Consider the following 25,936-nt stretch of genomic DNA (forward strand, 5'->3'; position numbering starts at 1 on the left):
GGCCTGGGTCACGGTGGTATGCGAAAGTGCGTACCATCCTTCGTACGGAGTAGCCCGTGAGATCATGCATGCCCAGAAAGACACGATATGGCAGGCATAGGATACGTCCGCAATTATCTGCCCTAACTCTCCGTGCTGCCGATGTAAAATACCGCTTCCAATGCCTGTCAACGAGTCTGCGATCAACTACGTGGGTAAAAGTGCCACTCGGCAATGACCGTGTTCGCGCACAACTGTCGAATTTCAATCAGTTGAATCTACACGAACCCTCACGAACCTCAGGCTCACGAAAGGCGGTCCACACCCCACTGTCAATAGAATCTATGTCAGAGTTTCAGCGCCATCCCAAACTATATTTCACCGATGGTAATATCTGTCTCTCTGCGGTATCGCACGCTTCAGCTGCCTCGCAAAGTGATTCTAGTGCAGAAACGCTAGCTGCTCCTGATCATTCACTTGCTGCTGGCATCTTCTTCCGCGTCCATCAATCAGTGCTCTCCATCCACTCTCCAATCTTCTGCGACATGCTCGGTCTACCGAGCACAGACGATACGAATGAGAAATACGATGGCGTGCCTCTTGTGCATATGCCAGACAGTGCCGAAGATCTCGAGTCTCTTCTTACGGCCTTGTACTACGGTTAGTAAGTTAAATCCATTTATGAGGACCTTTCAAGCGTGTTTCGTTAAAGATATACTTATCGCCGCGTATATGACCTAGCGAGCTACCATATCGCAGACTCGACCCTCGTACACCTAGTGCCGTGCGGAGTATTCTCCTCATCGCAACCAAGTACCAAGTCGACTTCATACGCCAACGCATAGTCAAACAACTCGAAGAGGATTGGCCTCAAACCATAGATCAATGGGAAAGATTGGAGGCGGAAGTTGAGAGGGCACAATCGCAGCACCGCTACCGTAGTCGCAGCGCCAAAGACCCCGGAGCACTCATCGACGACATGCTCCCTGAACCCGCCTCCGCCATCTGCCTCGCACGCGAATGCAACATCCCGTCCATTCTCCCGGCAGCGTTCTATCACTTGGCACGTATCAATATCGAGCACGATTGGGACAGCGCACATAGAAAAAAGGACGACGTCGCCTCGGTATACAACGGCATTCGACGTTACGCTCGGACGGCTCGCTGGTCTCTACTTAGCGCAGAGGACCTTCGGTGCTTGATGTTAGGAAAGTCCAGGATTCTTAAACAGGGAGCGGTAGGCATGCCTATGCGCGATTGCGGGCAACCTCTAGGGCCTGAAGAATTTTGCCCTGTAACCTACGAATATTCGCATGAACTGCGCGATAGAGTGCGGGCGGGTGCAGCCTCAGATATCTTCAAGGTATATCGCGAGGTCATGAAGGAGATTGAGCTGGACGCATGTGGTGACTGCGCCAATGACTATGGGAAAGCAATCGACCGCCACTTGAAAGTGTTATGGAGAAGGCTGCCGGAGTTCTTCGCGCTTCAGTGAGGGCGTCGTCCGCCGAGGTAAGTAGCTAGTCGTTGTTTACGGTGCCCCCTCGATGAAACACTGACGTGACACATTCCCACTGTTTGACGATGCAGATTAACGACTTGATATACTTACTTGTGTCCTATATGCCTCTCGTTCATGCTTGTCCTATGACTCAACCTGCTGCCATAGGCTTTTCGAAAAATATCCGTACTTTACTCGGTCCCGTTGGTCGGTGAACGGTGACACTCGTAGGCTTTTGGTGGACTTTGTCAACTCGCCCTGGGCGTGCAATTTTTTTTTACCTTCACAACTCCTAAACGTTTGTTCGCGATGAAGCTGTATCGCATCAGCTTGAGGCGGAGCTCGAATTATGACACCTCCGTGGATGTTCTGCGCCATAACTGAGACATTTCTTGAACTTTTACCGTCACCTGGTACTATCTGATCCGCCGCTGTACTTGCCCAAGCCTACGCCCACGCCCTCCAAATGAGCTTTGTATCCGATTACCAGAAACACTCTGTGCTTTACTTCGTAGACGGGAATGTCTGTCTTGCGGCCCCCAAGTTGAATCTCACCGCGGCGTCTAACTCTTCCAGCGAAGCAGCCTCTCCTGTCCAGGAGGCTGAAAAGCCTGCAGGTCCCGTTGGCACACTCTTTCGCGTTCATCAAACTATCCTATCCCTACATTCTCCTATTTTCGGCGACACATTTGCGCTTCCCAACCCAAAAGGCGCCAACGAAACCCATGAGGGTGTTCCTCTAGTTCAGATGCCGGATAATGCGGACGACCTCGAGATTCTCCTGAAGGCTTTCTACTTCGGATAGTACGTCTCAATTTCTCTCTACGCATATGCTAATACTTTCATGCACGAACATTTATGGTCACACACGTACTTACCCCACACGTCTAGTGAGCTCCCCTATCCGAGACTTAATCCCAACACGCCAGACGCTGTGCGGAATATACTCGTGATGGCAAACAAGTACCAAGTCGACTTCGTCCGCAAAATAATCGTGGACCGTCTGGAAAGCGACTGGCCTCAAACCGTCTCAGCTTGGGAAAGGCTAGAGTCCGAAATCTCAACGATGGGCGACCAAGAGGAAGCGCTAGAATACGTCATGCCTTACCCGAACCCGCAATTGCCATCCGTCTCGCTCGAGACTGCAACATCCCCTCCATCCTCCCAGCAGCGTTCTACCACCTCTCACGGCTCTCCCTCAGCGACGACTGGCACATCGTGCGCGGACTTAGCAAGAGCGAAATCTTCTTTCCTTTCGCCTACTCGAGATTTCGTTCTGTTCGGTGGTCCCTGCTGAGCGGCGAAGAGATGCGGTGCCTGCTTACTGGCCAGGCAGCACTTAGGGCATATGCAATCGGGCGCGCACAGAGAATCCTGGCTATCGACGTCTGCGAGGATTTGGAGGATCACTGCAAGATGGATGATGACTACCTTCGTCAACTGTCCCGTAGAATAAATCTATGCAGCGATCCAAAGACAGACATCCTCGCCGCGCTCTGCGTGTTCTCGAAGGAAGTCGACGAGACCTATTTCTGTCACGACTGTAGACATGCTCTCAAGTCTGCCTTGAGCACGCAGGCATTATGGGAAAAACTCCCCAAGTTCTTTGCACTGAATTGACGTGAGTTGTCTTTTTCGGTGACCGGGTTAGCTCAGGGACACTGTGTCTGATCTCTTATAATTTCAGGTCCATCCACGAAGCGCACTGAGTCTGAAATGTCAAGAAATGAAACAATCCATACAGTTAATCATATATATGTGCAGTATGTACCGTAGCATGTAGAGATTAGTCAGGATCATACGCATACACATCAGACAAACAGACGGAGGAGCAAGCATGAGTCTACAATACGCATTCTACAGTCTTCGCGAAATCGGTCTGAAACACCTCTACTAGCAAGTTGAACGATCAAGCACTAGCGGCCCCTCCGCCACCCCTCTTCATCTGGACGTAGGTCTCGATCATACCCATCATACTGCCGACCCTCCTATCCTCGGGCAACCACTCCCCGTTATTGACACAAAGGACCTTCATCATCTTGTGGTAGTTGAGGTCGGGAAGGAGCTTGGGCGTGATGAGGAAGTATTGACCGCTGTCGGCACGGCAGGTCGTCTTCACGAGCTCATTATGGACTGTACGTTCGGCGCGCTGGTCCATACCCTGATGAAACATGCGGTCAGTGGTGAGATGAGAGGCCTCGGAACGCAAGGGAGAACGGACCTGGTTGATCTCGTCGACGAGAGAGAAGGGAGCATGAGCCTGTTCGGTCATGCTCATGAGGTACAGGATCGTCGTCAATGAGCGTTCCTACAAAGCAACCACCATAAGCACGCAGTCCATAGGCGAACAGAAATCTAGGATAACGCACCCCTCCAGACTGCCTCTGTGCAGTCAACTGCTGTAGCTGCTCGTGATCACGGAACTTGACGAAGATGTTGATCGCCCATTTATCGTAGTCTTCGGGCTTATGGAGCTGAATTTCACCCGCGCAGCCGATACCTGTTTGTTTGTGTGTCCAACTCAGCGTCCAAGCACGATGGCAGGAAAAGAGATGATGGATGAAGGAGACGTACGATCGAAGGCGGCGGAGAACTTGCTGCCGATCTCATGGACGAGGTCGTCGAGTGCAGGCTCCCAATTATCCTAAGGAACGTGTCAAACAGTCAGAACCATGCGATAAGAAATCCAAAAAAGCTCAAATACATACTCGAGCAGTCTTGATATTCTTCTCGATCTTGGCGGCCTTCGCCTCGCGCTCCTCGATCTTCTTCGTCAACGAAGCGATCTAGCATTCAAGAATCAGCAGCCAACTCATATTCCAGACTCACACAAATGATAAACTCACCTCGGCCTTTCTCCTCTCATACTGATCCACCACGCCCGGATTCGTGCCCAATATCAAATCCAACTGCGTCCTCAGCGTCTCCAGCTCCGCCAATATCTGCTCCGAGGTCCTCTGCATCGCCTCCCCGCTCTGTATTCGTTTATACTACTCGTCAGAAAAAGATCATTCACACGAACAAATACCGTTCAGAGAAGGATCTCGCTCGTGCAGAGGAAATACGAGAGGGGTAGGGGGAGAGGGGGGAGGGGTGGGGAGGGGGGAGGAGGGAAGGAGGAAGACGACCGTACCTCTTCCATGGTTGTGAATTTCTCCCTGAGTTGGGGCTCGGCGGCGGCGATGGCTTCTTTGGATTCGGCGAGGGTGGTCTTGCCTTCTTCCTTTGCCTTTTCGTACACAGCGAGAGCTATGGTTCATGGCCGATGCAAGGATTAGAGGCGATGATCCATCTGAACGCGCGGCACGACTTCGTACCTCTCTGGAACTGAGCAAGCGCCTCGCGATACTCCCCATCTTTCTCGTCGATATGCTGCTGCAAAGCCTTGATATTACTCTCCACCTGCAAGAACCTCAGCCCGAGCTTCGTGGCCTCGTCTTGGTCCTTGATAGCACCACGGAGGAGTTCCTATGACACAAAACGCACCAAATATCACGGTCAGAATCGAATAAGAGAAGACGAGACGGGAACCACGCACAGCGTACTGCTTCGCAGCGGCAGCCCTCTTCTTCGCACTGTCCAACAACTGCTTCTGCAGCTTCGCACGTTCTTCGTCGACGGGCGGCTCGTCCTCCCAAGCCTTCACCTGATTCTTCTTGTTTTCTATCGGGATCGGGATTCAAGAAAAACGTTGTCAGTGGATATCATCGTGGGTATGATTGAGCCTGGGCCTACCGAGCGAAATTGCGGTCTTCTGGATCTTCGCCCTCTCCCTCACCACTTTCTCCCTCCTCGCGACGTGATGATCCTATCATAGAAACACAAATACAGCGCAATCCGAAGAATCAGCATCAGCCGCGTGATAAATAAGTGTCGACGGGTGAGGTCAGATGAGTGAGAGAACGAAAACGGGAACGCACCCGCTCATTCTTGATCGCCTTGAACTCGTCGCGGATGTCCTTCTCCTCGATAGCCAACGCGTCGATCTCCTTCTGTATCCCGATCAGCCTCTCCTCCGCCTCGTTGAGCTTTTGCTGGCTTTCCCTCTTCAGCGTATCGTCAACTATGCACGCCAATCAGCGTTCGCCCACATTCACTTATGATCGAGTGAGAAACGTACCAGGCGTATGTATGAAGTTCCTCGCCGGATTGAAATCATGCGTTCCCGTCTGCGCGAGCCGCTGTCCATAAGCGGACCGCATCACCCTGTTCATCGTCATCTTCGTGATGAAGTTGCCGCTGCCGGTGTTGGAGATGATGGACACGATGTCTTCGTATTGTTGGTGATTGATCGGGTTCAGGGCGATGGGCTGCAAGCGAAGGTGTTAGCGTGAGTGCGTGCAGGCAACAGAGGACGGGACGGGAGAGAGGGAAGGACGTACCGTCCGGTGTAACTGCACGTCCCTGCTTAAGAACTTATACAGCCCGTCGGGACACTTGACATACTCGACCGCATAGCCATCGAAGCCGTATTTGGCGAGCTATACAACAGAGAAACAAGCGCCACACCGTGTCAGTATCTTTGCCCGTCGACCAGTTCAAAGTAGTGGAAGCAGTGGACAGGAAGGAAAGGGAAGGGAAGGAAGAGACCCGCACCTGCTCACGCGGCAAAGGCGCCGGCGCGCCCTCCCCGTCGCCAGACTTGAACCACGTCGTGATCCTCGCTTTCCTCCCTAACGCCTCCGTCGAGTCCGTAATGAGCTTATTCAACAGCCTGTAGTCGTCGTCGCACTGGCACACGAAGGTCTACAGCACGTCACGTCAGTATGTCACTCAACCATACAATGCATTCCGAGTCTGCCGACCAGGAAGGAAGCAAAGAGCGAGGAGGGAGGAATAGAACGGAAGGAGCACGCACCCTCAACTGCGCCGCACTAAAACACGCCTCGACCGCACTCGCGTACCTCCTATCCGGCACCGTCAAGCTCACGATCGCGGGCTCGAAGATCTCCATCCGGAACAGGTGTCGGTTGCTCCTGAGCCAGAAGATGGTGTCCGCGCAGTCTTTATCGAATTTGGAGAGCTCGAGCAGGCGGCGGGCGGCTTCGTCGTTCAGGTTTTTCAGGCTGTGGGATGGGTGTTGTGTTGGGGAGAGGTGAGAGTGAGAGTGAGGTGAGGTGAGTAAGCAGACGCGTTGATAATGTGGGGATGGGACGGAGAGGTGGGGAGGAAAGGGTGGAAGGAGAAGGAACATAGAAAAGTAAGGACGCACGTCTGCTCAGCACTGCTCCTATCCGCCCTAACCGCCGCAAACCTGTCGACCACCGCCCTCTGCCTCTCCTGCAGGTCCGAGTTCTTCCTGTTCACTTCTTGGTTCTTGTGGTTCACCTCGGTCTACAGAACGCCACCTTCGAATCAGTACGCCGCTTTCCCAGTACCAAAACCAGAGCCAAAAACAAAGCCAAGGCGAAAGGGGCACAAAGAAAAAAGGGAGAAAAAGAAACGCACAATATCAGCCATAATATCATCCACATTCTCCATCTCAGGCGGATTATCCAACATCTCCTGCAACCTCTCAATATCCCTTAAACCCTTCCTGATCTTCTCCTTCCGCTCCTTCTCGTTCTTCTTCAGGTTCTGCAGCTTATCCGCGATGGATTCGGCTTGTTGGGACTGTTACAACGGGCCAAATAAGAAACCCGAAGGACGAAGCACGCAAAACAAGAAACAAGAAACAAGAAAGAAACAGGGAAACGCACCAGATGCTCATTATCCCCCAACTTCTTCTCGAGCGCCTTGAACTTCGTCTTCGTCGCGCCCTTCTTCTTCTCTCGCTGCGCTTGGAGTTCCTTCGACTCTGCTTCCATCGAGCTGTGTGGCGTTCGTGTCACGCGCCAGGATCCACATCGACGACCACAGCCGCAACCACCCAGAGCCATACCCACATCAAGAAAAAAAAAGACAATCGTCAGTGCCAGTGCCCCGCAATCCCAGATGCAGGAAAACACGAAAAGAAAGCAACGCACGCCTTCAACCTCAACATCGGCCCATTCCTCCTCTCCAGCGCCTGCGCCTTCGCATGCAAATCACGCTTCAGGTTCTTCGCCTCCGTGTAGCGCGTGCGGGCTTCCATGTAGAGCGCGAAGGGGAGGAGGAGCTCGAGGATCGCGATCTGGTAGGGAGGTGAGTGGGTGGGTTGATTTGATGGAAGCGTTGACGCGAGGGGAGGGAATGGGTGAGGGCGGGATGGGATGGGATGGGATGACGGGCGGGGCAGGTCAGGGCGGAAAGAGGAAGGAGGGAAGAGGGAAAATATGGGTACAGTGAAGGTGGTCGTATAGGATAGATAGAGAAAAGAGGACGGATAGAGAAAAGAACGTGGACGGATAAAATTAAGAAGGGGGAAGAAAGCAAGAAAGAAGAACGCACCTCGTCCTCGATCTTCTTCCTCTCATGGAACCTATCCACCTCATTCTCGAGCTGTCTGTTCCTCTCCTCGAGCGTCTTCAGCTGTGCCCTATCCGCATCGAGGAGCTATATACACGCAAAATCACATCAACACACGAGTCAGTATCGCGCTCACAAGCATACATTGGACAAAGAGCGGAAAAGCGGCTGCACAATGAGTGAGCATGAAAGAAGAAGAAAAAATACCGACCTCCTGCATCTCCTTCGCTTCCTTTCCGGCATTGATCAACGTCTCGTGCCAAGCGCTCAACCTCTCGTCTCCAGCCGCGCGCTGCGTCTCTCTCAACAGCTGCGCCGGCGTCATCTGCGCGAACTCGGAGACTTTGTCCTGCGGAAGGAACGAGCTATCGAATGAAAACCCGAATGAGCACACAGCATATAGAAAGAGAAAGCGAGGTAGAACGGAGACAGGAGAACAGGAGAAAGAAGAACGGAGAAAAACGCACCAAAGATTGCCGACCTGGATATTCAGTTCGTTCATCCTCATCGTGACCTCCCTGCCCGTCGCGCTCTGGCCGTTCAACATATACGTCGAGCTCTTGCTCGTCGACTTGAGCCCTCTCCTGATGACGAGGTTCTGTTTCCCGCGCCTGCCTTTGAGCTCGATCTCGACGAAGCCTTCGTCCGTGCCTTGTTTGACGAAGAGGTTGATATCGTTCGCGCGGCCGAGGACCTATCGTGGCGATGTCAGTGTGATAGAGTATGGAAAGGGGGAGGGGGACATACACTAGGCGGAAAGTTCAAGCCTAAAGCAATTGCGCAGGCGATGCTGCTCTTGCCGGTGCCGTTGGGACCAATGATCATGTTGAGGTGGGGACCGGGCTTGAACTCGACATCGTCGTAGGTCACGAAGTTGTGCAGTTTGACGCGGACGATGGAGCCGGCAACGTAGCTGTAGTGAACATAATGGAAATGAGTGAGTACGAATATTCAAAGAAAGATTTCGTATGGCAGAAGCTAGGTCTGAGCATATAAGCTGAAGAGCTCGATGTATGCTATATGAACAATGAGACACGCCGCGATATAGGAGGTCTATTTTTAGTTCCCGTCCTGCCATGCCTTTCACGCCCAAAGCCAAGAACGACGCGAGGACGATGACTCCAACGAAAGAAAATCAAAAATGAACGCTCACCCGTCCTTCGGATCCCTCTCGAGCACCTTCTCCTTCTGTATCTTCACCCTCTCCCTCTTCGGCTGCCTCGCCTCCCCATCGCCCTCCTCACTCACCCGTGCCCTCTTCCGCCCTTTCGGACTCCCTTCCTCTTCCTCCTCTTCCTCTTCCTCCTCCTCGTCACCCTCTCCTTCCTCCTCGCCGCCCTGGTCGTCGCCTTCTTCGTCTTCGTCCTCAGGCGTAGCAGCCCGCCTCTTCCCCTTCCCCTTCCCATTCACCTTCTCGGCTTTCACACCATTAACGCCATTAACGCCATTCGCGCTGCGGTTCTCCTTATGCGACGAGGACGACCCGGCACTGGTACCTTCGTCGTCCGAGGCTGCGGCTGGTCTGCGCGGCATTATCGTGTTTTCGTGTTTCTTGTTCTTCTTTTGTATTCCGTATCCGTATTCACCGTCGTCGTCGCAAGCTGAGCGTCTTCAAACGCGTCGAATATACGCAACAAGAGACCAACAGCCCACAGCCCACAGAAGACCAGAGCGTGAGAAGAACTCTAGACTGAGGGTAACACGTTACGCGACAGCAGAAAGAGAGTGGCGAGACGCGAGGGATGGTGGTGGTGGTACTGAAGATCGCGTTATTTGTCCCTGTTTGGTCCCACGCGCGTCTTTTAAATTACCCTCAGCCACAGGCGCGTCGAGCGGGGCTGCCGCGGTGTGCTTATCTTGAATTAGGATTTTTTGCTTCCGTGTAGGTTCATCCTTCTAACTCGAATGTTTTCTTATACGGTCTATTCTCATGCACATATAGTAGTTAGACGTGCAGCAGACCAAGATAGATTAGACGACGAACAAACACATACACACACTATACTCGGACTTGATACCGACAAGACCTCGGTTCCATAGCACGTATACTGTCGAGAGCATAGTAATAATCATTTACAATAACGACACGAAGCGTAGGGGGGTAGCATGATGTGGGGTACGGCATAGAGTATGTAGATAAAGAGGCGTAGAGGTGTAGAGTAGTCGGGAAAGCGCTGTGATATGTATATCCAACCTCAACAAAAATCGAATCACCGACGTGGACGAAAAGTAGGTAGAGCATCAAGAGACGAGGACAACGGCCGAGAAGCACAAGGGCAGCAGAAAGCACGGAGATACACGTAGCGCATATAATATATAGATCGGAGCGAATAAAAGGATAGATCGGAGCGAATAAAAGGATAGATCGGGACCCAGGTAATTTTGAAGAGGATGGGAGCTATATATATGTTATATGTTGGGTGTAGGGTGTAGGTGTGTAGGTGTGTAGGTAGGCATAGAAATAGAGATAGTGGATAGTGGATCCTAGTCGCGGAGAGAAGAGTAGGATGGCAGACGTAAGCGAGGGGATCATGCAAGATTCGTGGGTCGTCCGTGAATAGGCAGTGTGGCGTAGTATATATGTCTCGAACGAACGGATGATCCGAACCCCCAGCTGAGGGTAACCCGAGGCGAGTCCTAGCATGTGCACAAAAACGGAGGTGCCGAAGTCACTCGTCAATCGTCAATCGCCAGTCGACAGTCAAAGGGAACCACGCCGCAGATACCAATTTTGGGTCCTCATGGCTGTACGTCGAATAACTTCCAGCCGGTCGTCGCTCTTTCATTGTCACAAGAAATCCGCATTCTTCAGGTGAGACCTCAATATCCCGTCGCGGACTGTTCGATTCGAATCAAACGCACGAAACCCATCGGTCAGCATATTGGGTCACGTTCTCGTCTCAGGGGGTGGGGAAGAAAGGCAATCGAAAACGGAGTAGGAGCAAACGATTCAAAGGAAAACAGCGCGTGCAGAAAAGGTTGGAAGGAAGGAGAGCACATACCGCTCCCAAGCGTCAACCGCGTCGCCATCGTATCCACTACACTCGTCGGATACCCATAGAACGGCCTCTCCTTTGGTGATTTTTCGATGAGGATGTCTTTGAACTTGCTTCGTAGATCTATATAGTATATGCCACACGTTAATCATCACGACCGAGGTGGGACGTGGAAGGAAGGAGAAAGGGGTAAAAGGGAAGGAGATGGGAAAAGCCGAAAAGTGGGAAGTGGAAAAGTGGAAAGGGAAAGGGAAAGGGAAAGGGAAAGGGAAAGGAACGGGGGGAACGTACACTTAACAACCGTCCCCGTCGTATTACTCCTCTCCCCAAAACTCGTCAAGAAATGGTTAAGCATGACTCCGCTCCTGAGTTTCTGGTCGAGCAGGTCGCATTTGTTGAGGAAGAGGATGATCATGACCTATACCACGCACACAAATAGATCAACAACAACTCTACGCTGGTCGTCCGGGGAGAAGGTGAGGAGAATGCAAAGGTGAAGAGAAGGCGACGAAGGAAGGCGAGGAAACGGACACGCACGTCACTCAAAAGCTTACTCCCCACGATCGCCGTCCAAAGCGCGAACGAATCCTGAAGTCTATTCACCGTCTGGTCTTCTTCCAGCTGTTCATCGAAGCACGAGATGGGGACGAGGAAGATGATCGAAGTCAGATCTTCGAAGTAGGGCAGCCAGGCGTGGCGCTGTGCATGGTGTCAATTGAGTCATTAGTTCGGGGGACCAAAGCATATAGGGAGAAGAAGAGCAGTCGGTGAGAGGAAAAGGACGCAGTCGGGGAGAGGAAAAGGACGAAGGCGGAGAGGGGCGGGATACGAGGGAGGGAGACAGGGCGACGAAAGTGAAGGACGAAAGAGAAAGGAGACGGCAGACAGAAGACAGAAGACAGAAGACATACAGAAGTCCGACATCCCCCAACATCATAAATCGTCCATTCCCCGCCCGACTCGTTCTTCCTGTGCCACGCCGCGCTATCCTTGCTCTTCCGCCTATCGGACGCGTCTGAGGCTTTGCGGGACTGGACCTACCCACACACGTCGTTAGTATCGTATTCACATGTATGAGCCGGTAACCGAAGTGGGCAGTAGCTACAACTGACCTTGATGCCATCCTCGAAGACTAGACTGTGTTCCTGGATGCCGATAGTCCTCAGTCGTGCGCGGACTACGTCTGCGTCGGATGGTGTATACGACCGGGAGGCTATCCTATCGATATCATCAAGGAAGCTGCGCCACAGTGGTTCCACACAACGAAAAGGGGCGTCAAAGACGACGAAAGAATCATAAACAAGAACGACTCACAACCCACTCCACTGACTCAACCTAATCCCCCACCCCTCAAGCACGCCCCTAACCGTCCCATCCTCCCACAACGCCTTCATATCCTCCGCACACCCCATCAACACCTCCGTCGCCTCATCCGCGACCGACGGCCTCCCATCCCTCCCATCCTTCCCGCCCCCGCCCCCGCCACCCTCCTTCGAACTCCCGGCCTTTCCCCCCCGTCTCACCCTGACGAAAAACTCATTCACCTTCCGTCTATTCTCTTTCCCCGTAGGACGTGTGGGCGGATCGAACGGCGTAGCCCATTGTTCTGCGTCCATCGATATCGGCGCGTTCACGCCCTCCCCGTCCTCGCCGTTTTCTTCTGTATAGTCCGCGAACGCCATACCGAGGTGTTTACGCAGGTCAGCTTCGACTCTCCGGAGCGGAGCTAACCTCAATCTCAAGAGCGCATGTTTCTCCGTGAGCGGGTTATGATTATTCGCTCCCCCACTAGCATTTCCGCTCGACTGGCCATGGGACGCGAAGCTCTGTTCGTCGTCGTGCGAATAATGATGATTGTGGCTGTGGTTCGTATTGTGATGGGTGGACGAGGAGGAGGCGGAGGGGGTGGAGGCGACGGAGGCGAGGATGTCGAGGATGAGGTTTATGGAGTGGATGAGGTTGAGCTGGATGACGGCGCGCCAGGAGGCGCGTTGGCGGGCCCAGGCGGCGGGGGCGTAGGTCATTTGGAGATCTGCATCGGGAGGTATTGTGAGATGAGATGAGGAGAGGGAGATTGGGTGGAGATATAAGTTAGATGTAACGTACTTTTCAGTGTTGTACTTTTGCCTGTGGCGTAGTACACGACCAGAAATAAGGATGCGAACCGTCAGCTCTCGGAACGACTAATACATGCTTCCAACCCATACAAAAAAAGAAAGAAACCCAATCGTAACAAGCTGTTCAAAAAAAAAGACACTCACCGCTCTCCGCCTGCCCCAACAACAATATCTTCACCGGCTTCGTCCTCTTCTTCAACGACGCCTTCTCCTGCCTCAAACTCTCATCAATCGCATCGCTCACCCTCTGCGCCGCCTCCTCCTCCCTCAACCTCTCCGCCCGCGCTTCGGGCGACTCGTCCGGCGGCGGGGCCCATGCGATGGACAGAGGGTCGATATCAGATGCGGAGGACATCGTGCGTGCGGGGGCCATGATGGAATTATGGTATGTATGTAGATGGATCACCGATTTGAGGTTGGAAATTTCGGAGGAAGGAAGGAGAGAGAGATGGGATCTGCTCGGGAACGTTACTTATGGGTTATGCGTGCCGACTGACGAAGGGCTTCAAAGCCGCAGCGACCGCGACCGGAAAAGTCGAGCACACAGACGAGCAGACAGGTCCAGACGACACGGCAAGTAACTTGTGGCGAGTAGGTACAGTAGTAGGGATGCAATAGAAGATGGGCGCGCTGGCGAGGGGACGAAACGACACGGAACGCACAGGGCAGGGTCGTCTCCTGTGCTGAGCTTAGTACGCTAACTAGGATAAGTATGTCAGGGGCTCACTGCTCACCCGCCCTTAGCACCCCCCGCAACTGGAAATTATGGTATTGTATGTATGATACCGGTTGGAGGAAACTCTAAAAAAAAGAATCGCAATCGAAGGTAAATACGTCAATTTGCTGTAAGGTTGCATGCATCCTTTGATCGTTGCGGGTGTAGGCTCGGGATCGGTCACCGCGGAAACGATTTCGGTGGACTTGATGGTGGAAAATATTGTTGCTATGGGGAATTGTATCGGGTGGATTTGGCTAGGCTTGGCTGGCCACATAAGTAGACGCCTCCGACGATCTGTTTCAGAAGGGCGTGCATCAAGCCACTGAGCCATCCATCATCACGGTTCACCGCTGCGCCACTCGACGGTCGTTCCTTACAGCTCACAAAAGCTTCAAAGCTTGCAGGATATCGATATCCAAGAACCCAGTAAATTATGGCATTATTACCATCGCTTCAACTTCAAGGCGTTTTCAACGGCATCCTGATATCTACCCGACCGACAGGAAGGAAGGAAGGAATCATGCGATCATGAGGGCGACACAGCGTCTTTGTCTGCTTTGACTCAACCTGGACTCAGCGGTGACACAGGCGCTTGGAAGGGCCTCTGGAGTTCTCCGCTTCCTTCGAACGCGGCCTGTGCATCCGACGGACGGTGAACGAAATGTTTCTCTTAGACTGCTTGGCTGAATACTTATCGTTTCATTCGCCCGTTTGCAACCTCAAGGGTCGCTCGTCGATGCTGCCGTATTCATTCATGCATGCCTCTTCGCAGCTGACAACGACAAGGACGGCGATTCAGACGAAACACGGAGCTCAACGACCCGTACGCGCACCGTGACTGAGACCGCGTCTCCCCGGACTGACCCCCTACCCTGTCCTCCATTCCGTGTGTCCGGACTCTTTCAGTTTTGAGTTCTCACCGGCTCGTCACGTATGGAGTAGAGTTTCGACAGTTGACTCAAGGGGAAGGAAGGGGAAGGGAACTCGGTCCCTCGTGTGGCGTCTCCATTCCGATCCGGTACCAATTCGAGCGTGTTCGATTGGATAGGAGTCAGACGGACGGAGGAGGAGGGAGCGGCGGAGGACGTGATCCATATACGGTATGGAGAAAAAGAAAATAAGTGTTTATTTTGGGGTAGGTAGTTGTTGGCGACGATCCACGGCGAACTTGCGCGATGAGATGAACGGAATCTTGTCAACTTGACTGGAAGCAGGCCGGGTCGGAGATGAACGTAAGTATATGAACTGACCGACCATCGACGACTTGAACTTATCCGATTCCGCAAAAAAGCTAAAAGTAAACGGACAGGATCGTCATATGTACGGCCAACATTTCGATTGTCCAGTCCATAAAACGCCGCACCTAAGGCCTAAGTAGTCAGTAGTCAGTGAACGGGAAAAGGGAGCAGCGAAGGACTTCAACGGGGCACCCGACAGTCCTAGGACTCCTCATAGGTCTTATCCAGACGCAGAGACGAAGGCCGCGATCCAATTTTGTTTTCGGGGACGGAGGCTGGACATTTTGACGAGAGGTATGATCTGCATAAATACGGGGACGACACGCGCTTTGGGACGAGGTAAGTATATGTTCCCGTCGCGGGGACGAAGGCGGTGCGAGATCCGTCGACGTCAATAAACTCGACGCTGCTGTTCGAAAGTAATAAGTATGCTGTATATTGGCTACCGTATCTTTCGGACGCGGAGAGCCATCGAGCTTGCTGTTCGCCGAGCTCGAGATCAGTCCGGGGCCAGAACAGACCCATGAGGGGGCTTTCGGGGGTCTTATCCAACCCGCTTTGAATCCGTATATGATGCGGTTAGAAGATTCAGACTTCACGAGGTCGGGCAGAGTCGAGCGCCACAGGTCGAATACTGGAAACGGCTGTATGCGCAGTGTTCGCAAGAACGCTGACAACGGCCCAAGGTAGGGTAGCACGAACAAAATCAACAGTGGCACGATTATTGATAGGGAGATGTACCAATATTGACGCTGATGCAGATATACTGAGGCGCTTGCCAGACTACAAAGCTTAAGTCGAGCCATTGAAGTCGACGCACGGAGACCTAAACTGTTCGTGAAGAAGTCAGAGACGAGTAATATATATTAAAAAGGAAGCGTACTTTGTGCCCTCCTCCACGATGTGGTGCCTATCACACCAGACCGAACCACGCAGGGAGCTTCCGCCAGATAGCATCGCCATCCAGTCTGGTCTTGAAGCGTTCCTCACAGACTACACATAACGTACGCTCGGTAAGATCCCTCTGCATATCCCTGATACACTCCAACAGGTCGACGCCCCGATCACGCACGAGCCGCTCCCGGAGCCTCTTACCATAAGATCCATCGGAGTGTCTAGAGCTCATCTGACATGTCTCGTCTTCGTCCTCGTCAACTTCGTCCATGCCGTCACCGTAGTCTTGCGGGCAAAATCCTATAGTTGTCGACGGAACGACTTGCTTGTGGATAGCCGCCTTGCCTGCTAACATGCATCGTAGGTCGTCTGCAGTAAGAAGTGACCACCTCACGGTTCTGTGCATGGTAGGCGTATAAGCCGCCCAGAGAGGCGCTGTCGGATCGAGTGGTTTCCTCGCTGTATCCCAGTCGTCGTCGATGTTGAGTCGAGAGAGGTGGTAGAATGCTGCAGGAAGGATGCTGGGAATATCGCAGTCGCGTGCGAGGCGAATGGCTGACGCTGGTTCTGGAAAGGCATTGTCCAGTCGGCTAGGCTTTGTATAGTGGAAGTGTCCTTCGTCGATGCGTTTGTTGTACTCGAGTTGGACCTGAACTTCTGCCTGTTGTCGCTGCCAATCCACATAGCTCTGAGGCCAATCGGACTCGAGCCGTTCCACGATCTGTTGGCGGATGCTATCGACTTGGTATTTGTTAGCCATGAGGAGAATGCTTCGTACGCCGTCTGGCGTGCGCGGATCCAATTTTGGGTACGGAAGTTTACTGCAAGGACGTATCATTCAGCCCATAACTATAGCGTGAGCTGGAACACAAAGAGTGGCTCAAAGAAACTGTGGGGAGACTGGACTTACTATCCATGGTAGAATGCCTTCAAAAGACCTTCCAAGTCGTCCGCACTATCCGGCATTTGAACAAGCGCGACACCATCGTAGGTCTCGCTCGCGCCACTCATGTCTGGCATACTAAACATGTCTCGGAAAACTAGCGAATGAAGAGCAAGTACGGAGCGATGGACGCGAAACAGCAATCCAGCCGGTTGTGTTGCTTCGGCTGCGCCATCCACGGGAGCAATAAATCTCGGAGAGGCGGCCGAGAGACATATGTTTCCGTCAGCAAGGTATAGCGAAGAGTGTCTCTGAAAGCCAGATGCATTCATTGTGATATATCAACTGGCTGAAGACAAGCTAGCTTGAAGTTTCTGCGACTGTGATGATGGCGGAGAGGAAGTTCAAATTGGTCTGTGGCGGATCATATGACCAATTGAATCTCCGCTTTAAACCACATCACCGCCTCGCGCCACACCTCAACTGAACCTGCTCCTATCGTCAACCTGCTCTTTTTCTCGAGTCTACAGTTTCTATCTACGCATACCTCTTCGTCTATTGTAGAACCTATTTTCGTCATGTCCTCAACCCTCGAACATCACGAAACTCTGTACTTCGCGGATGGTAACATCTGTCTCTCTGCCAGGCCCGCTGCAACCCGCCTTGACGGCGATTCGAACGCCGAAGCTGAAAATACCAAAATTTTGGTTTTTCGTGTTCACCAAGGCGTTCTCTCCTTACACTCTCCGGTCTTCAAGGACATGCTCGCCTTTCCAGAGCCACAGCCTGGAACCAACGAAGTCTACGATGGGGTGCCACTCGTTCAGATGCCTGACAGCGCGGAGGCTCTCGAAAGTCTAATCAACGCGTTCTATCACGGCTAGTACGCGATTTACTCCTTTTATTGTCCTTACCCTAGTCCTCGTGTGACAGCAGTACTGATTACCGTACGCATTCGTAGTGAACTCCCGCATCCTAAACTCGACCCTCGCACACCGGATGCGGTCAGAAGCATCCTACTCCTGGCGAACAAATACCAAGTCGACAGCATCCGTCGTCGTATCATCGAGCGTCTTGAGTCCGACTGGCCACAGTCTATCCAGCTCTGGGATAGGCTCGAGGCCGAGATCGAAGTGATGAAAGCCCCTCTCTATGACGAATACGGGAACGCGGAGGTCGACGGTCTCCCAATGGACGACATCCTCCCCGAGCCAGCATCGGCAATCCGCCTCGCTCGCGACTGCGATATACCCAGCATTCTTCCTGCTGCATTCTATCACCTCTCCCGCCTCAGCATCGAGCACGACTGGGAACGTGCACGGAGGACTCCAGGCGAATACACCGAGTTCTCGCAGTACTACGGTCCGAAGCAGAGGACGGCGCACTGGTCTCTTTTTGATGGCGAGGATATGCGGAGGGTTATGAGAGGGAAGGCTAATATCCTCAAATATGCCAGGCTCAGCGCTATTACGCACATGTGCAGTGGCCCGGGAGATACCAATGTTGGTCCCGGCACGTGCGAGTTTCTGGTAAATGGCCTATTTGCGGGCGAGCTCTGGGAAAGGCTTGTGAAGTCTGCGGGGTCGGATATGGCGAAGGGGCTGAAGGTGGTCATGCAGGAGGTATATTCATCGCAGCACAAAGTGTGTCACAACTGTCTCATGCGGAGTAAAAATTGTTTGGACGGAGAGACGTTCTGGAGCAAACTTCCCGAGTTCTTTGAGCTTGCTTGATTTCGTTGTTCGAGAGCGTGATGGTGAGTGTCCAACTTCCTCTCTATATCTTCCACTGATGCGATGTTATCATATCACAGTGAAGTCACGAACACCATGGCACTCGTTCGGCTGCTCCTCCCTGCCCTTGTCATCCACTAGATTCCTTCTGTCGCTCGAGGCTCATTTTACCATTGATATCCAACTTATCTCTAGACCCTACTGAGTCTCCCCCTCTATCGCCTTCCTATCAAGCGCATCACCTACGTCGTGACACATCCTGTTACGTTTCCCTAGTCGTGAGGACGACTTAAAGACTCTGTGTCCGTCCAGTCTCGCTATGCTTCGTTCACCTCGTACCGAAACTTGGACTTATGCGCTGTCTACATCGCGATGACCTGGATTTTTCTTCATTGATAGAGCTGTACTACCTGGCCAGCATACGATCCACGTACGGTTTCAAACGAATCTAAATAACATAAAAACAACGAAGTATCGATCCCGTAATTGTGCATAAGAAAATGGAAATGTCGAGTGGTAGCGACAGGCGAAGAAGTGAGGACTACGCCAATAAGTTTCAGCGCTCAAGCTCGCAATCACGTTTTATGTAGTGAAACTCACCTCGACGCAATCTTTCACTCGATTCCGAAAATGGATGGAAGCTTGTCCCAGATCCCTTGACAGTCTAATAGCTCGTCCGCTCGTTGACGGCAGATTGAGCACACTGGTGCCTTCTGCTCTAGTTCCTTCAAAACGGACTGATATCCTTTGATGATGTCCGACGTTGACGCCTTTTCCATGATGTCCCAGAGATGTTTTATGAAGGCGCCCTCATCCCGCTCCAAGTGCATGAAGCAAAGCTGCGGGAAAGCGTCCGGGCAAGGTTGTAAGATGAAGTGAATTTGTTGTAGCTTAACTTGGCCTCTAAGGACACGCATGAAGTCCCTTCCCTCGAGGAGTGACCACTGTGCCGTTCTTTGCACTATACCATGCGTCATGACGAACGCCTCTGCATCCTGCTCAACTGATTCCGTGTCGTACTCGACGGTGAGTCGAGATAGCTGATAGTATGCGGCGGGAAGGATGCTCGGGATGTTGTATTCTTGCGCGAGGCGGATGGCTGAGGCAGGCTCGGGGAGTCTACGGTCGAGATGTAAGTGTACCATGGTGTCAGGGTCCTCGACGTGTGCCCAACCATCGCTCCCCATAACCTCGATTTCGGCTTCTAGCCTCCGCCAGTCCGCAAGCGACTGCGGCCAGTCTGATTCGAGACGTTCAATGATGATGCGACGGATTTTGTCGACTTGATACTTGTTCGCCATCTTGAGGATGCCTTTGACGGCGTTTGGCGTACCAGGATGCAGTCGTGGAAACGGGAGCTCACTGTAAATGTATGTTTTAATTGAACATGAGCTGAGCTTCTACAGATAAAATTTGGAGAGATTTTGAGAGTAATTGCTCCCCAACGTACTATCCGTGATAGAAAGCATAGAGTAGAGCCTCTATATCCTCTGCGCTGTCCGGCATTTGAACCAGTGTGACGCCGTCATACATCACGTTGGCTCCAGGCTGTTCTGGAAGATCGAACATGTCCCGAAAGACTGGGGAGTGTAGTGAGAGGGTAAATCGGTGGACGCGGAAGATAAGACCGTAAGCTGAAGAAGACTCCAAGGCCTGCGCGTAGGGTGCTGAGAGGCAAATGTCGCCAGAGGAGAAGTATAGAGACTCGGAATGCTGGTAGCCCTTCGATTTGGACATGATGAGTAGAGGAGGAGTTCTACTATTCAGAACGGTTGATGCAAGATATAGTCAGATCTCTTTGGCCTTATACTGCAGAGGGATTCAAGCAGAGAAAACGAAATGTTGTGGCGTTGGTGAGCGGGCTGGGCTCCGGAGTGAGCCGAAAACTCCGACACACTCCGACAGCACGGTATTTCACATTTATTTTCAACTTGTTCCTTGACGCAGTATGTACTACCCGCCTCCAGGGTCCGCATCGTAGTTCAACTTCAAACCGCACACCACATATTTGGTCAGTCAATAGTATTCCTGTTTAAAAGCAAAGCACATCTCCGGCTATATCGCCACGGATCACATACGTCGAATCGTCCAAGTTGTTGCAGTACTAAGACATACTATATGTCGCGATGTGCATATCCCTCTCGCCAGTCAGGGAGCGAGCTCTGGCGGGAGCTCCAACTCTCTAAACCACTACGTATATGCTCTGCCGAAAGGCTACTTTCCGGCGTGCAAAATTCACTGGCCATAGTTCTCATACGCGCGCACACTCTAGATCGGATTCTACCTCCTGTCATGGAAGAGACATCAATTCAGAAGCACGATTCGTTATACCTTGCCGAAGGAAACCTATGTTTGGCGGCTGTCCAATCAGCAGAGTCGGAAGTGACGAGATGGTTCATGTTCCGGGTACACCAGTCCATCCTGTGCATACACTCCTCCATATTTCGCGACATGCTGGCACTTCCCGCTGAGGGCAACACGGAACAGTTCGAAGGAGTACCTCTGGTTCGAATGCCCGACAGCGCTGCAGATATTGAGGCAGTATTGAAGGCATTATACTTCGGGTAGTGCGTTCTCGTCTTCTCTCCTCACAGCGTTTCACATCTCAAAATTTGTTCATGCACAGTAAACTACCTCATCCCCGCCTTCACCCAGAAACACCGTTCGACGTCAGAGCTATGCTGTCCATGGCCACAAAGTACCAAATTAGCCACATCCGAGACTGCATCGTCGAGCGTCTCGAATCAGACTGGCCCCAAACCATCTTGGCCTGGGATACCCTGGAAGGCGAAATAGAGCGTACCACGGAGCATAGCAACGTTCATTGGTATACCGACGACCGATTTCCAGAGCCTGCATCCGCCATAAGGCTCGCCCGCGATTTTCATATACCGAGCATTCTTCCCGCTGCATTTTATCAACTCAGTCGTCTCAATGTCGCTGACGACCGCGCGCGACGACGCAAAGAGGACAATATCTTGTACGATGCGGGCTTCAACAAGAGAACGGCACAGTGGGATCTTCTGAGCGGAGGTGATCTCCTTTGTGTCATGAGAGGGCAGGAGAAACTTCGAAAGGTTGCGCGGGAATTTATCTATCCCCTCATATGTGGGCAGACGGACTTGTCCCAACAGTGCGATATCACTCTGGTGCTAAACGAGCTCAGCACAGAACATGGCGCCGCCACCACGACGGATATTCTCGAGTATTTTCGGCAATTCGCAATACATTGGAAGAAAGGGTATGGTAGTGGCGAGCGGGACATGTGCTACTCATGCGAGGACGCCGCCGATGAGTCGTTGCGCGACATTCGAGAGCAGATTTGGACGAAGTTGCCAGAATACTTCGAGCTCTGAGACTCGTGGTAATTAATCGCTACAAACGGTCTTGTCCACAACTAATGATCAACCCTTTGCCCTCCAGGCCTTACTCCTCTCAACATGATATTCGAAATCCACGCGAAATATCACAGACCTTCCAGCACCGTATGCTACTCCGACGTCACATTCGACAGTGTTGTAATTTTTACTCGGGAACCACTGACTCCCATCGCGCTTATTTTTGTACACCTCTATTGGGACCTCTCACGTCCATCAGGTATTGCTTAATTTATGGATGGAGAAAAACAGGAAATACTTCTCTATCGATCGACCACCCTGTGTGTTCAGGACCCTGACTCATCGTCTGGTCAGCGCTCCGCCCGTGTTCGGTCACCTTTGTGTAAGTTAATCAGGGACTTGTCCTACTTCTGGGTTTCTCGGTCATGGCTCTCTTTTTAAGACGTTATTGTTTCTACTTGAGGATACGTACGTGAAGCCCCCACAATCGCCGGAAAAGTTCAACTGAATGATCGTGCTTGAGTGTATCACCGATACACAAAGAGACTTGATATGGTAGGGCCGGACCTACGAAATACGGTAATCTAAAAAGAGACAGATAGCTGAACAACCCACCATAAAAATATCTACACATGAATCGTAAGAATAAACCATCATGGGAGCCACATCTCCAAAGGGGAAGCTCGCATTCTCACGAGGACAGCCTGACAGAGCACGTATGAATGTTTGGTCACGCTCTCAACTCAATCTCGGTATGCCCACTGCTGAACAGCTCAGGGGAGAAGTAGCTCGTTACCTCCCATCCACCCTTCCTCAGGCCAAAGCTGAGATAGGTTCGACATCCGGTGCGCTTATCAAGGTCGGTTCTATGTTCGCTGTCAAAGGATAATGGACAGTAAGCGTCGGCATCACATCAGTCATTGGGGAGGGTGAGGCACGCTTACAAGCACTTGGCCACTTCACGCTCTACCCAACCCGGACCTTGCTCGCCGCCTTCGGGACCTTCAATGCCAACGCTATCGTAGAACTTTTCTATTCTACGGGAAGTTTCGAGGTCGTTCGTGGAATAGAATCTAACCCCGATGGTCGATGCCGTTGAGTTCTGGGGCAGCATCTCGATGGAGAAAATATGACGACTTACCGGACAGGGATGTAGACCTTGGGGTAGAGCATCGCATCACCGATCGCGAATTCGTAGTGGTAAGGCAGACCGCCCTGGGGATGGCCGTTGTCGTCTTCTCCAGTATCAGCTACTTCAAGGGGCTTGTCGATTGCGGATGAGAAATCAGGGAATACGCTGTTCCAGAGCTTTTCGAGCACTAAGAGCGCGCCCTCCAATTCTGGAGTATGAATTCTTCCGCCGAGAGTGAAGTCTTCCTTGATAGCTGAGAAGTTTGTTCGCGCTAGGGAGCGAGTGTATAGCTGGTATACGCGTGCATGTCAAAGGATGATTGGTTAGCAGAGGTAAGAAGACGGCGCACTTTAAGACGATTGGATCCGGGGGATTTGCAATCCATTGATGCGAATTCGTAGACAGGACGTTCCTTTGTCTCCAAGGAATGCATGTGATCTATGATCATGTCGCAGGATTTTGCGAAGGACGGGTGGATTTGTCCCGCGAAGTCACGAAGAGGTGAAAGTTCGGTATCTCCAATGCAAAGGGGGCTCTTTGTCTTGAACGTTTCCGGGGAGCCAACCCAAGGGGGATGCTCGAAAGATAGGAAGTACGCTTTCAGGGTGATGATACCGGAGTGCGTGAAGTCGAAACCTATTGACAGCATATAAGTTAGTACGACTAACATTTCGTGATAGTCATGTGTTTAGAGGGGTACCCATGGCAAATCGACCACCATCCTGAACATAATCACTCTTCAACTCTTGAGGGAAAAAGAACCCCTCGGTCGACTCAACCCACAGCAGGCCATCCCAGTCGCATCTGACAACGCCACCCAGCGAGCCAGCGTACGAAGAGAAGTACTTGAGGACCGAAGATCCTCTCAGTGGAGACCCTGATCCACGAGGGTCACTGCACGTCTATCAGTCATGCATGTCTCGATGACCATTGATTGTCCCGAGAAACAATACGCACAATGGTTCCATGACGCAGCGAAGGTTGCGGTTTGGCTTCCCCTTTGCAACCTTCTTGTTAGGGATTATCCAGCTGAACTCTATCGGACTCCCGTCAAGTGTAAGGCAGGCCGGCGGGTCACTTCCCTTCTCTGGACCCAAGAAGCCGAAGACCCTGGCGTATAGAAAGACGAGGAAGGTGCATTGCGTAGAAAGCGACATTTGCTATATATTGGAGCAGTCCGGTGAGCAGAGGAATGATAACGAGGATGATGGTTAATGGTTAATGACCTACCGAGATATGGAGCATCTGGGCAAAGGGCCGCGCTACCCTCATCCAGAGTCGTCTTGTGCGAGATGACATGGTCGGGAGAACCTGTAGTCAGGTTATTGTGAATTCATTCACGTTCATCACAGAACAATCCAATGCTGGCGTACATCGTTCAAGACCTTGAACAAAGCTAGGTCATCGTTCTGATCGACATGCTTGTCTGAAGCCGACGTATGGCCGTAACAGTCACCGAGAAGTGCATTGACAGCCTGTTGGACATTAGAGTGCGTGATACCCGCGATCCAATCAACATTAACGGGCGTGGAGACGGCGACTTGAGCTAATACACGCTCATGAGCAAGACCGATAATCAGGGCGACAGAGTCAGAGAACTTACGGAAATATTGAGGATCTTTCACGAGAGAATCCATAGGTATGGTAGTGTATGGAGTTCGGGGACTGGGATATCAACCTGATTTTGACAGGCAAGCACTTTAAGTACTTCTGCAACTATAAATATGGGATAAAACAAGCTTCACGGGAACATGATCACGTCAGACAGAAAGACAAAGAAATACTGCTTGTGAAATGCCGCCCGTGCAGGGAAGTAGATCTATTCTAACTCATGAATGAAAACGTATAGTCGACGACATTGATCAGGTCAGCTATGACCTCTCACGATCGAACGCTTCAGCGTTGCCCCCGAGCGCGAGTTTCTAGAGGGTTAGGACGACATTTGGCGCCGAAAGGAAGACATCTTCTCGATGTTCCTTCCATTTGTGAGCCATTGCACTGTGTCGTTCAGCTCTTCGCTCATGTGTGTCGGCAACGTAGAGGCACACGAAGGTCGCTTGCTAATGGCTTTGAGCAGACAAACCATGGGAAGGAGGAAGGAGAGCGCACACAGTCGGAACCTATTATGCTGACAGTGACAGTAACGGACGACTGGCTCGCACAGGTTCGCGGGCTTAATTGAGGGCTGACAGGTCTATAGGTGACCTGATTTGCGACCCCGAAGGCTGCACACCGCTGATGGTGGGCACCGCTCCATTGCCGATGCCTTCACTGCCCCACGCTCGACGAGACTTAACAGGTAATCTTTCGACCTCTCATAAACAATGAAGCCCATCAGCTCTACGACGAAGTGCAGTTTTTTCAAGCACTAAATTGATTTTTAGTGCCAAATTGGGAGGTTGTGCTGATAATTCTCCCTGGTCGGGAGATGTTGCATATCTCATACACGACAATACGAAGCTTGAGGTTTCATGCGGAAACCAAACGGGAGAAGACTTATCGGTTGCGGGCCACTGTACGTTTGGGCGGAGAATGATCAATCATCCCATGTATCGGTGGAGACGAGTATACAATCGCGCTGGAGATCGGTAAACAGTAAGTAAGTCGTACAGCGAACTGATCAGAGATTATACGAAACCCTCTGGGCCTCCAAATCGGTTTCACTCTTGGATAAGGTTGTGTGTCCGCAGATGGATTAGGATGTAGATAATATGCGCGGTAGGAAATACTTCAAAGGTTACCACGGAGCACTGCTTTTGGGCTGGAGTGACGACTCCTTAGTTACTAGCTATATTGGAAGCTGGGGATGAATGGTTCACTGACCGGTGTGATGAAAAACAAGTCGCAAAGAAAGCCAATAAAGGTGGCGCAAGTATTCTCCGTTATATGAGAGCATGCATGGGATAATAGGCATTATCAAAGGTTCAGAGACATAGCAATTCCAATCCGAGTAGGCAAGGAGAAGCAACGATTCGCTGTCTCCTTCGGGGGATTGCTTGCTGGCATGGCCAGTGCCGAGC

At 51.9% G+C, this 25,936-nt stretch overlaps 9 protein-coding genes across 9 annotated transcripts; 4 read left to right on the plus strand and 5 right to left on the minus strand.

Moving 5' to 3' along the window:
- Positions 1 to 308: 308 nt before the first annotated feature.
- Positions 309 to 1,737, plus strand: STEHIDRAFT_103220 (uncharacterized protein). The gene is made up of 3 exons (XM_007308769.1): positions 309 to 643; positions 721 to 1,491; positions 1,570 to 1,737. Exons 1-2 carry the CDS (start codon positions 324 to 326, stop codon positions 1,472 to 1,474), a joined length of 1,074 nt encoding a protein of 357 aa, XP_007308831.1. The 5' UTR covers positions 309 to 323; the 3' UTR covers positions 1,475 to 1,491; positions 1,570 to 1,737.
- Positions 1,738 to 1,946: 209 nt separating this feature from the next.
- Positions 1,947 to 2,777, plus strand: STEHIDRAFT_161204 (uncharacterized protein; the record flags this gene model as incomplete). Its single annotated transcript, XM_007308770.1, has 2 exons — positions 1,947 to 2,284; positions 2,372 to 2,777. The coding sequence occupies 2 exons, from the start codon at positions 1,947 to 1,949 to the stop codon at positions 2,775 to 2,777; spliced, it is 744 nt and encodes a 247-aa protein (XP_007308832.1).
- A 612-nt stretch (positions 2,778 to 3,389) lies between these two features.
- Positions 3,390 to 9,400, minus strand: STEHIDRAFT_161205 (P-loop containing nucleoside triphosphate hydrolase protein; the record flags this gene model as incomplete). The annotated part of the gene is made up of 25 exons (XM_007308771.1): positions 3,390 to 3,641; positions 3,702 to 3,788; positions 3,850 to 3,980; positions 4,055 to 4,124; positions 4,189 to 4,266; positions 4,327 to 4,470; positions 4,614 to 4,729; positions 4,798 to 4,948; positions 5,019 to 5,143; positions 5,216 to 5,288; positions 5,401 to 5,543; positions 5,601 to 5,790; positions 5,863 to 5,961; positions 6,077 to 6,226; positions 6,339 to 6,546; positions 6,693 to 6,814; positions 6,929 to 7,093; positions 7,180 to 7,291; positions 7,447 to 7,592; positions 7,850 to 7,954; positions 8,012 to 8,035; positions 8,079 to 8,232; positions 8,335 to 8,561; positions 8,615 to 8,780; positions 9,021 to 9,400. The coding sequence occupies 25 exons, from the start codon at positions 9,398 to 9,400 to the stop codon at positions 3,390 to 3,392; spliced, it is 3,618 nt and encodes a 1,205-aa protein (XP_007308833.1).
- A 1,255-nt stretch (positions 9,401 to 10,655) lies between these two features.
- Positions 10,656 to 13,341, minus strand: STEHIDRAFT_24304 (G-alpha-domain-containing protein; the record flags this gene model as incomplete). The annotated part of the gene is made up of 10 exons (XM_007308646.2): positions 10,656 to 10,705; positions 10,870 to 10,986; positions 11,155 to 11,281; positions 11,401 to 11,562; positions 11,775 to 11,828; positions 11,976 to 12,102; positions 12,178 to 12,353; positions 12,576 to 12,895; positions 12,970 to 12,990; positions 13,125 to 13,341. Coding segments are annotated over 10 exons (1,371 nt in total), but the record flags the coding sequence as incomplete, so codon positions are not given.
- Positions 13,342 to 15,659: 2,318 nt separating this feature from the next.
- Positions 15,660 to 17,045, minus strand: STEHIDRAFT_171500 (uncharacterized protein; the record flags this gene model as incomplete). The annotated part of the gene is made up of 3 exons (XM_007308772.1): positions 15,660 to 15,767; positions 15,820 to 16,651; positions 16,741 to 17,045. 2 exons carry the CDS (start codon positions 17,043 to 17,045, stop codon positions 15,850 to 15,852), a joined length of 1,107 nt encoding a protein of 368 aa, XP_007308834.1. The 3' UTR covers positions 15,660 to 15,767; positions 15,820 to 15,849.
- Positions 17,046 to 17,291: 246 nt separating this feature from the next.
- STEHIDRAFT_65941 (uncharacterized protein) lies at positions 17,292 to 18,446 on the plus strand (the record flags this gene model as incomplete). The annotated part of the gene is made up of 2 exons (XM_007308706.1): positions 17,292 to 17,596; positions 17,675 to 18,446. 2 exons carry the CDS (start codon positions 17,292 to 17,294, stop codon positions 18,444 to 18,446), a joined length of 1,077 nt encoding a protein of 358 aa, XP_007308768.1.
- An 896-nt stretch (positions 18,447 to 19,342) lies between these two features.
- STEHIDRAFT_23738 (uncharacterized protein) lies at positions 19,343 to 20,159 on the minus strand (the record flags this gene model as incomplete). Its single annotated transcript, XM_007308645.1, has 2 exons — positions 19,343 to 19,808; positions 19,897 to 20,159. Coding segments are annotated over 2 exons (729 nt in total), but the record flags the coding sequence as incomplete, so codon positions are not given.
- Positions 20,160 to 20,738: 579 nt separating this feature from the next.
- On the plus strand, positions 20,739 to 21,802 carry STEHIDRAFT_114549 (uncharacterized protein; the record flags this gene model as incomplete). Its single annotated transcript, XM_007308773.1, has 2 exons — positions 20,739 to 21,013; positions 21,073 to 21,802. 2 exons carry the CDS (start codon positions 20,739 to 20,741, stop codon positions 21,800 to 21,802), a joined length of 1,005 nt encoding a protein of 334 aa, XP_007308835.1.
- A 563-nt stretch (positions 21,803 to 22,365) lies between these two features.
- On the minus strand, positions 22,366 to 24,553 carry STEHIDRAFT_141850 (aromatic prenyltransferase; the record flags this gene model as incomplete). Its single annotated transcript, XM_007308774.1, has 9 exons — positions 22,366 to 22,659; positions 22,729 to 22,857; positions 22,926 to 23,206; positions 23,266 to 23,552; positions 23,617 to 23,810; positions 23,874 to 24,076; positions 24,147 to 24,227; positions 24,290 to 24,462; positions 24,520 to 24,553. 9 exons carry the CDS (start codon positions 24,551 to 24,553, stop codon positions 22,515 to 22,517), a joined length of 1,527 nt encoding a protein of 508 aa, XP_007308836.1. The 3' UTR covers positions 22,366 to 22,514.
- Between the last annotated feature and the right edge of the window lie 1,383 nt (positions 24,554 to 25,936).

The sequence above is a fragment of the Stereum hirsutum genome (genome assembly GCF_000264905.1).
Source record: "Stereum hirsutum FP-91666 SS1 unplaced genomic scaffold STEHIscaffold_16, whole genome shotgun sequence".
In the NCBI taxonomy this organism is placed as follows: Eukaryota; Fungi; Basidiomycota; class Agaricomycetes; order Russulales; family Stereaceae; genus Stereum; species Stereum hirsutum.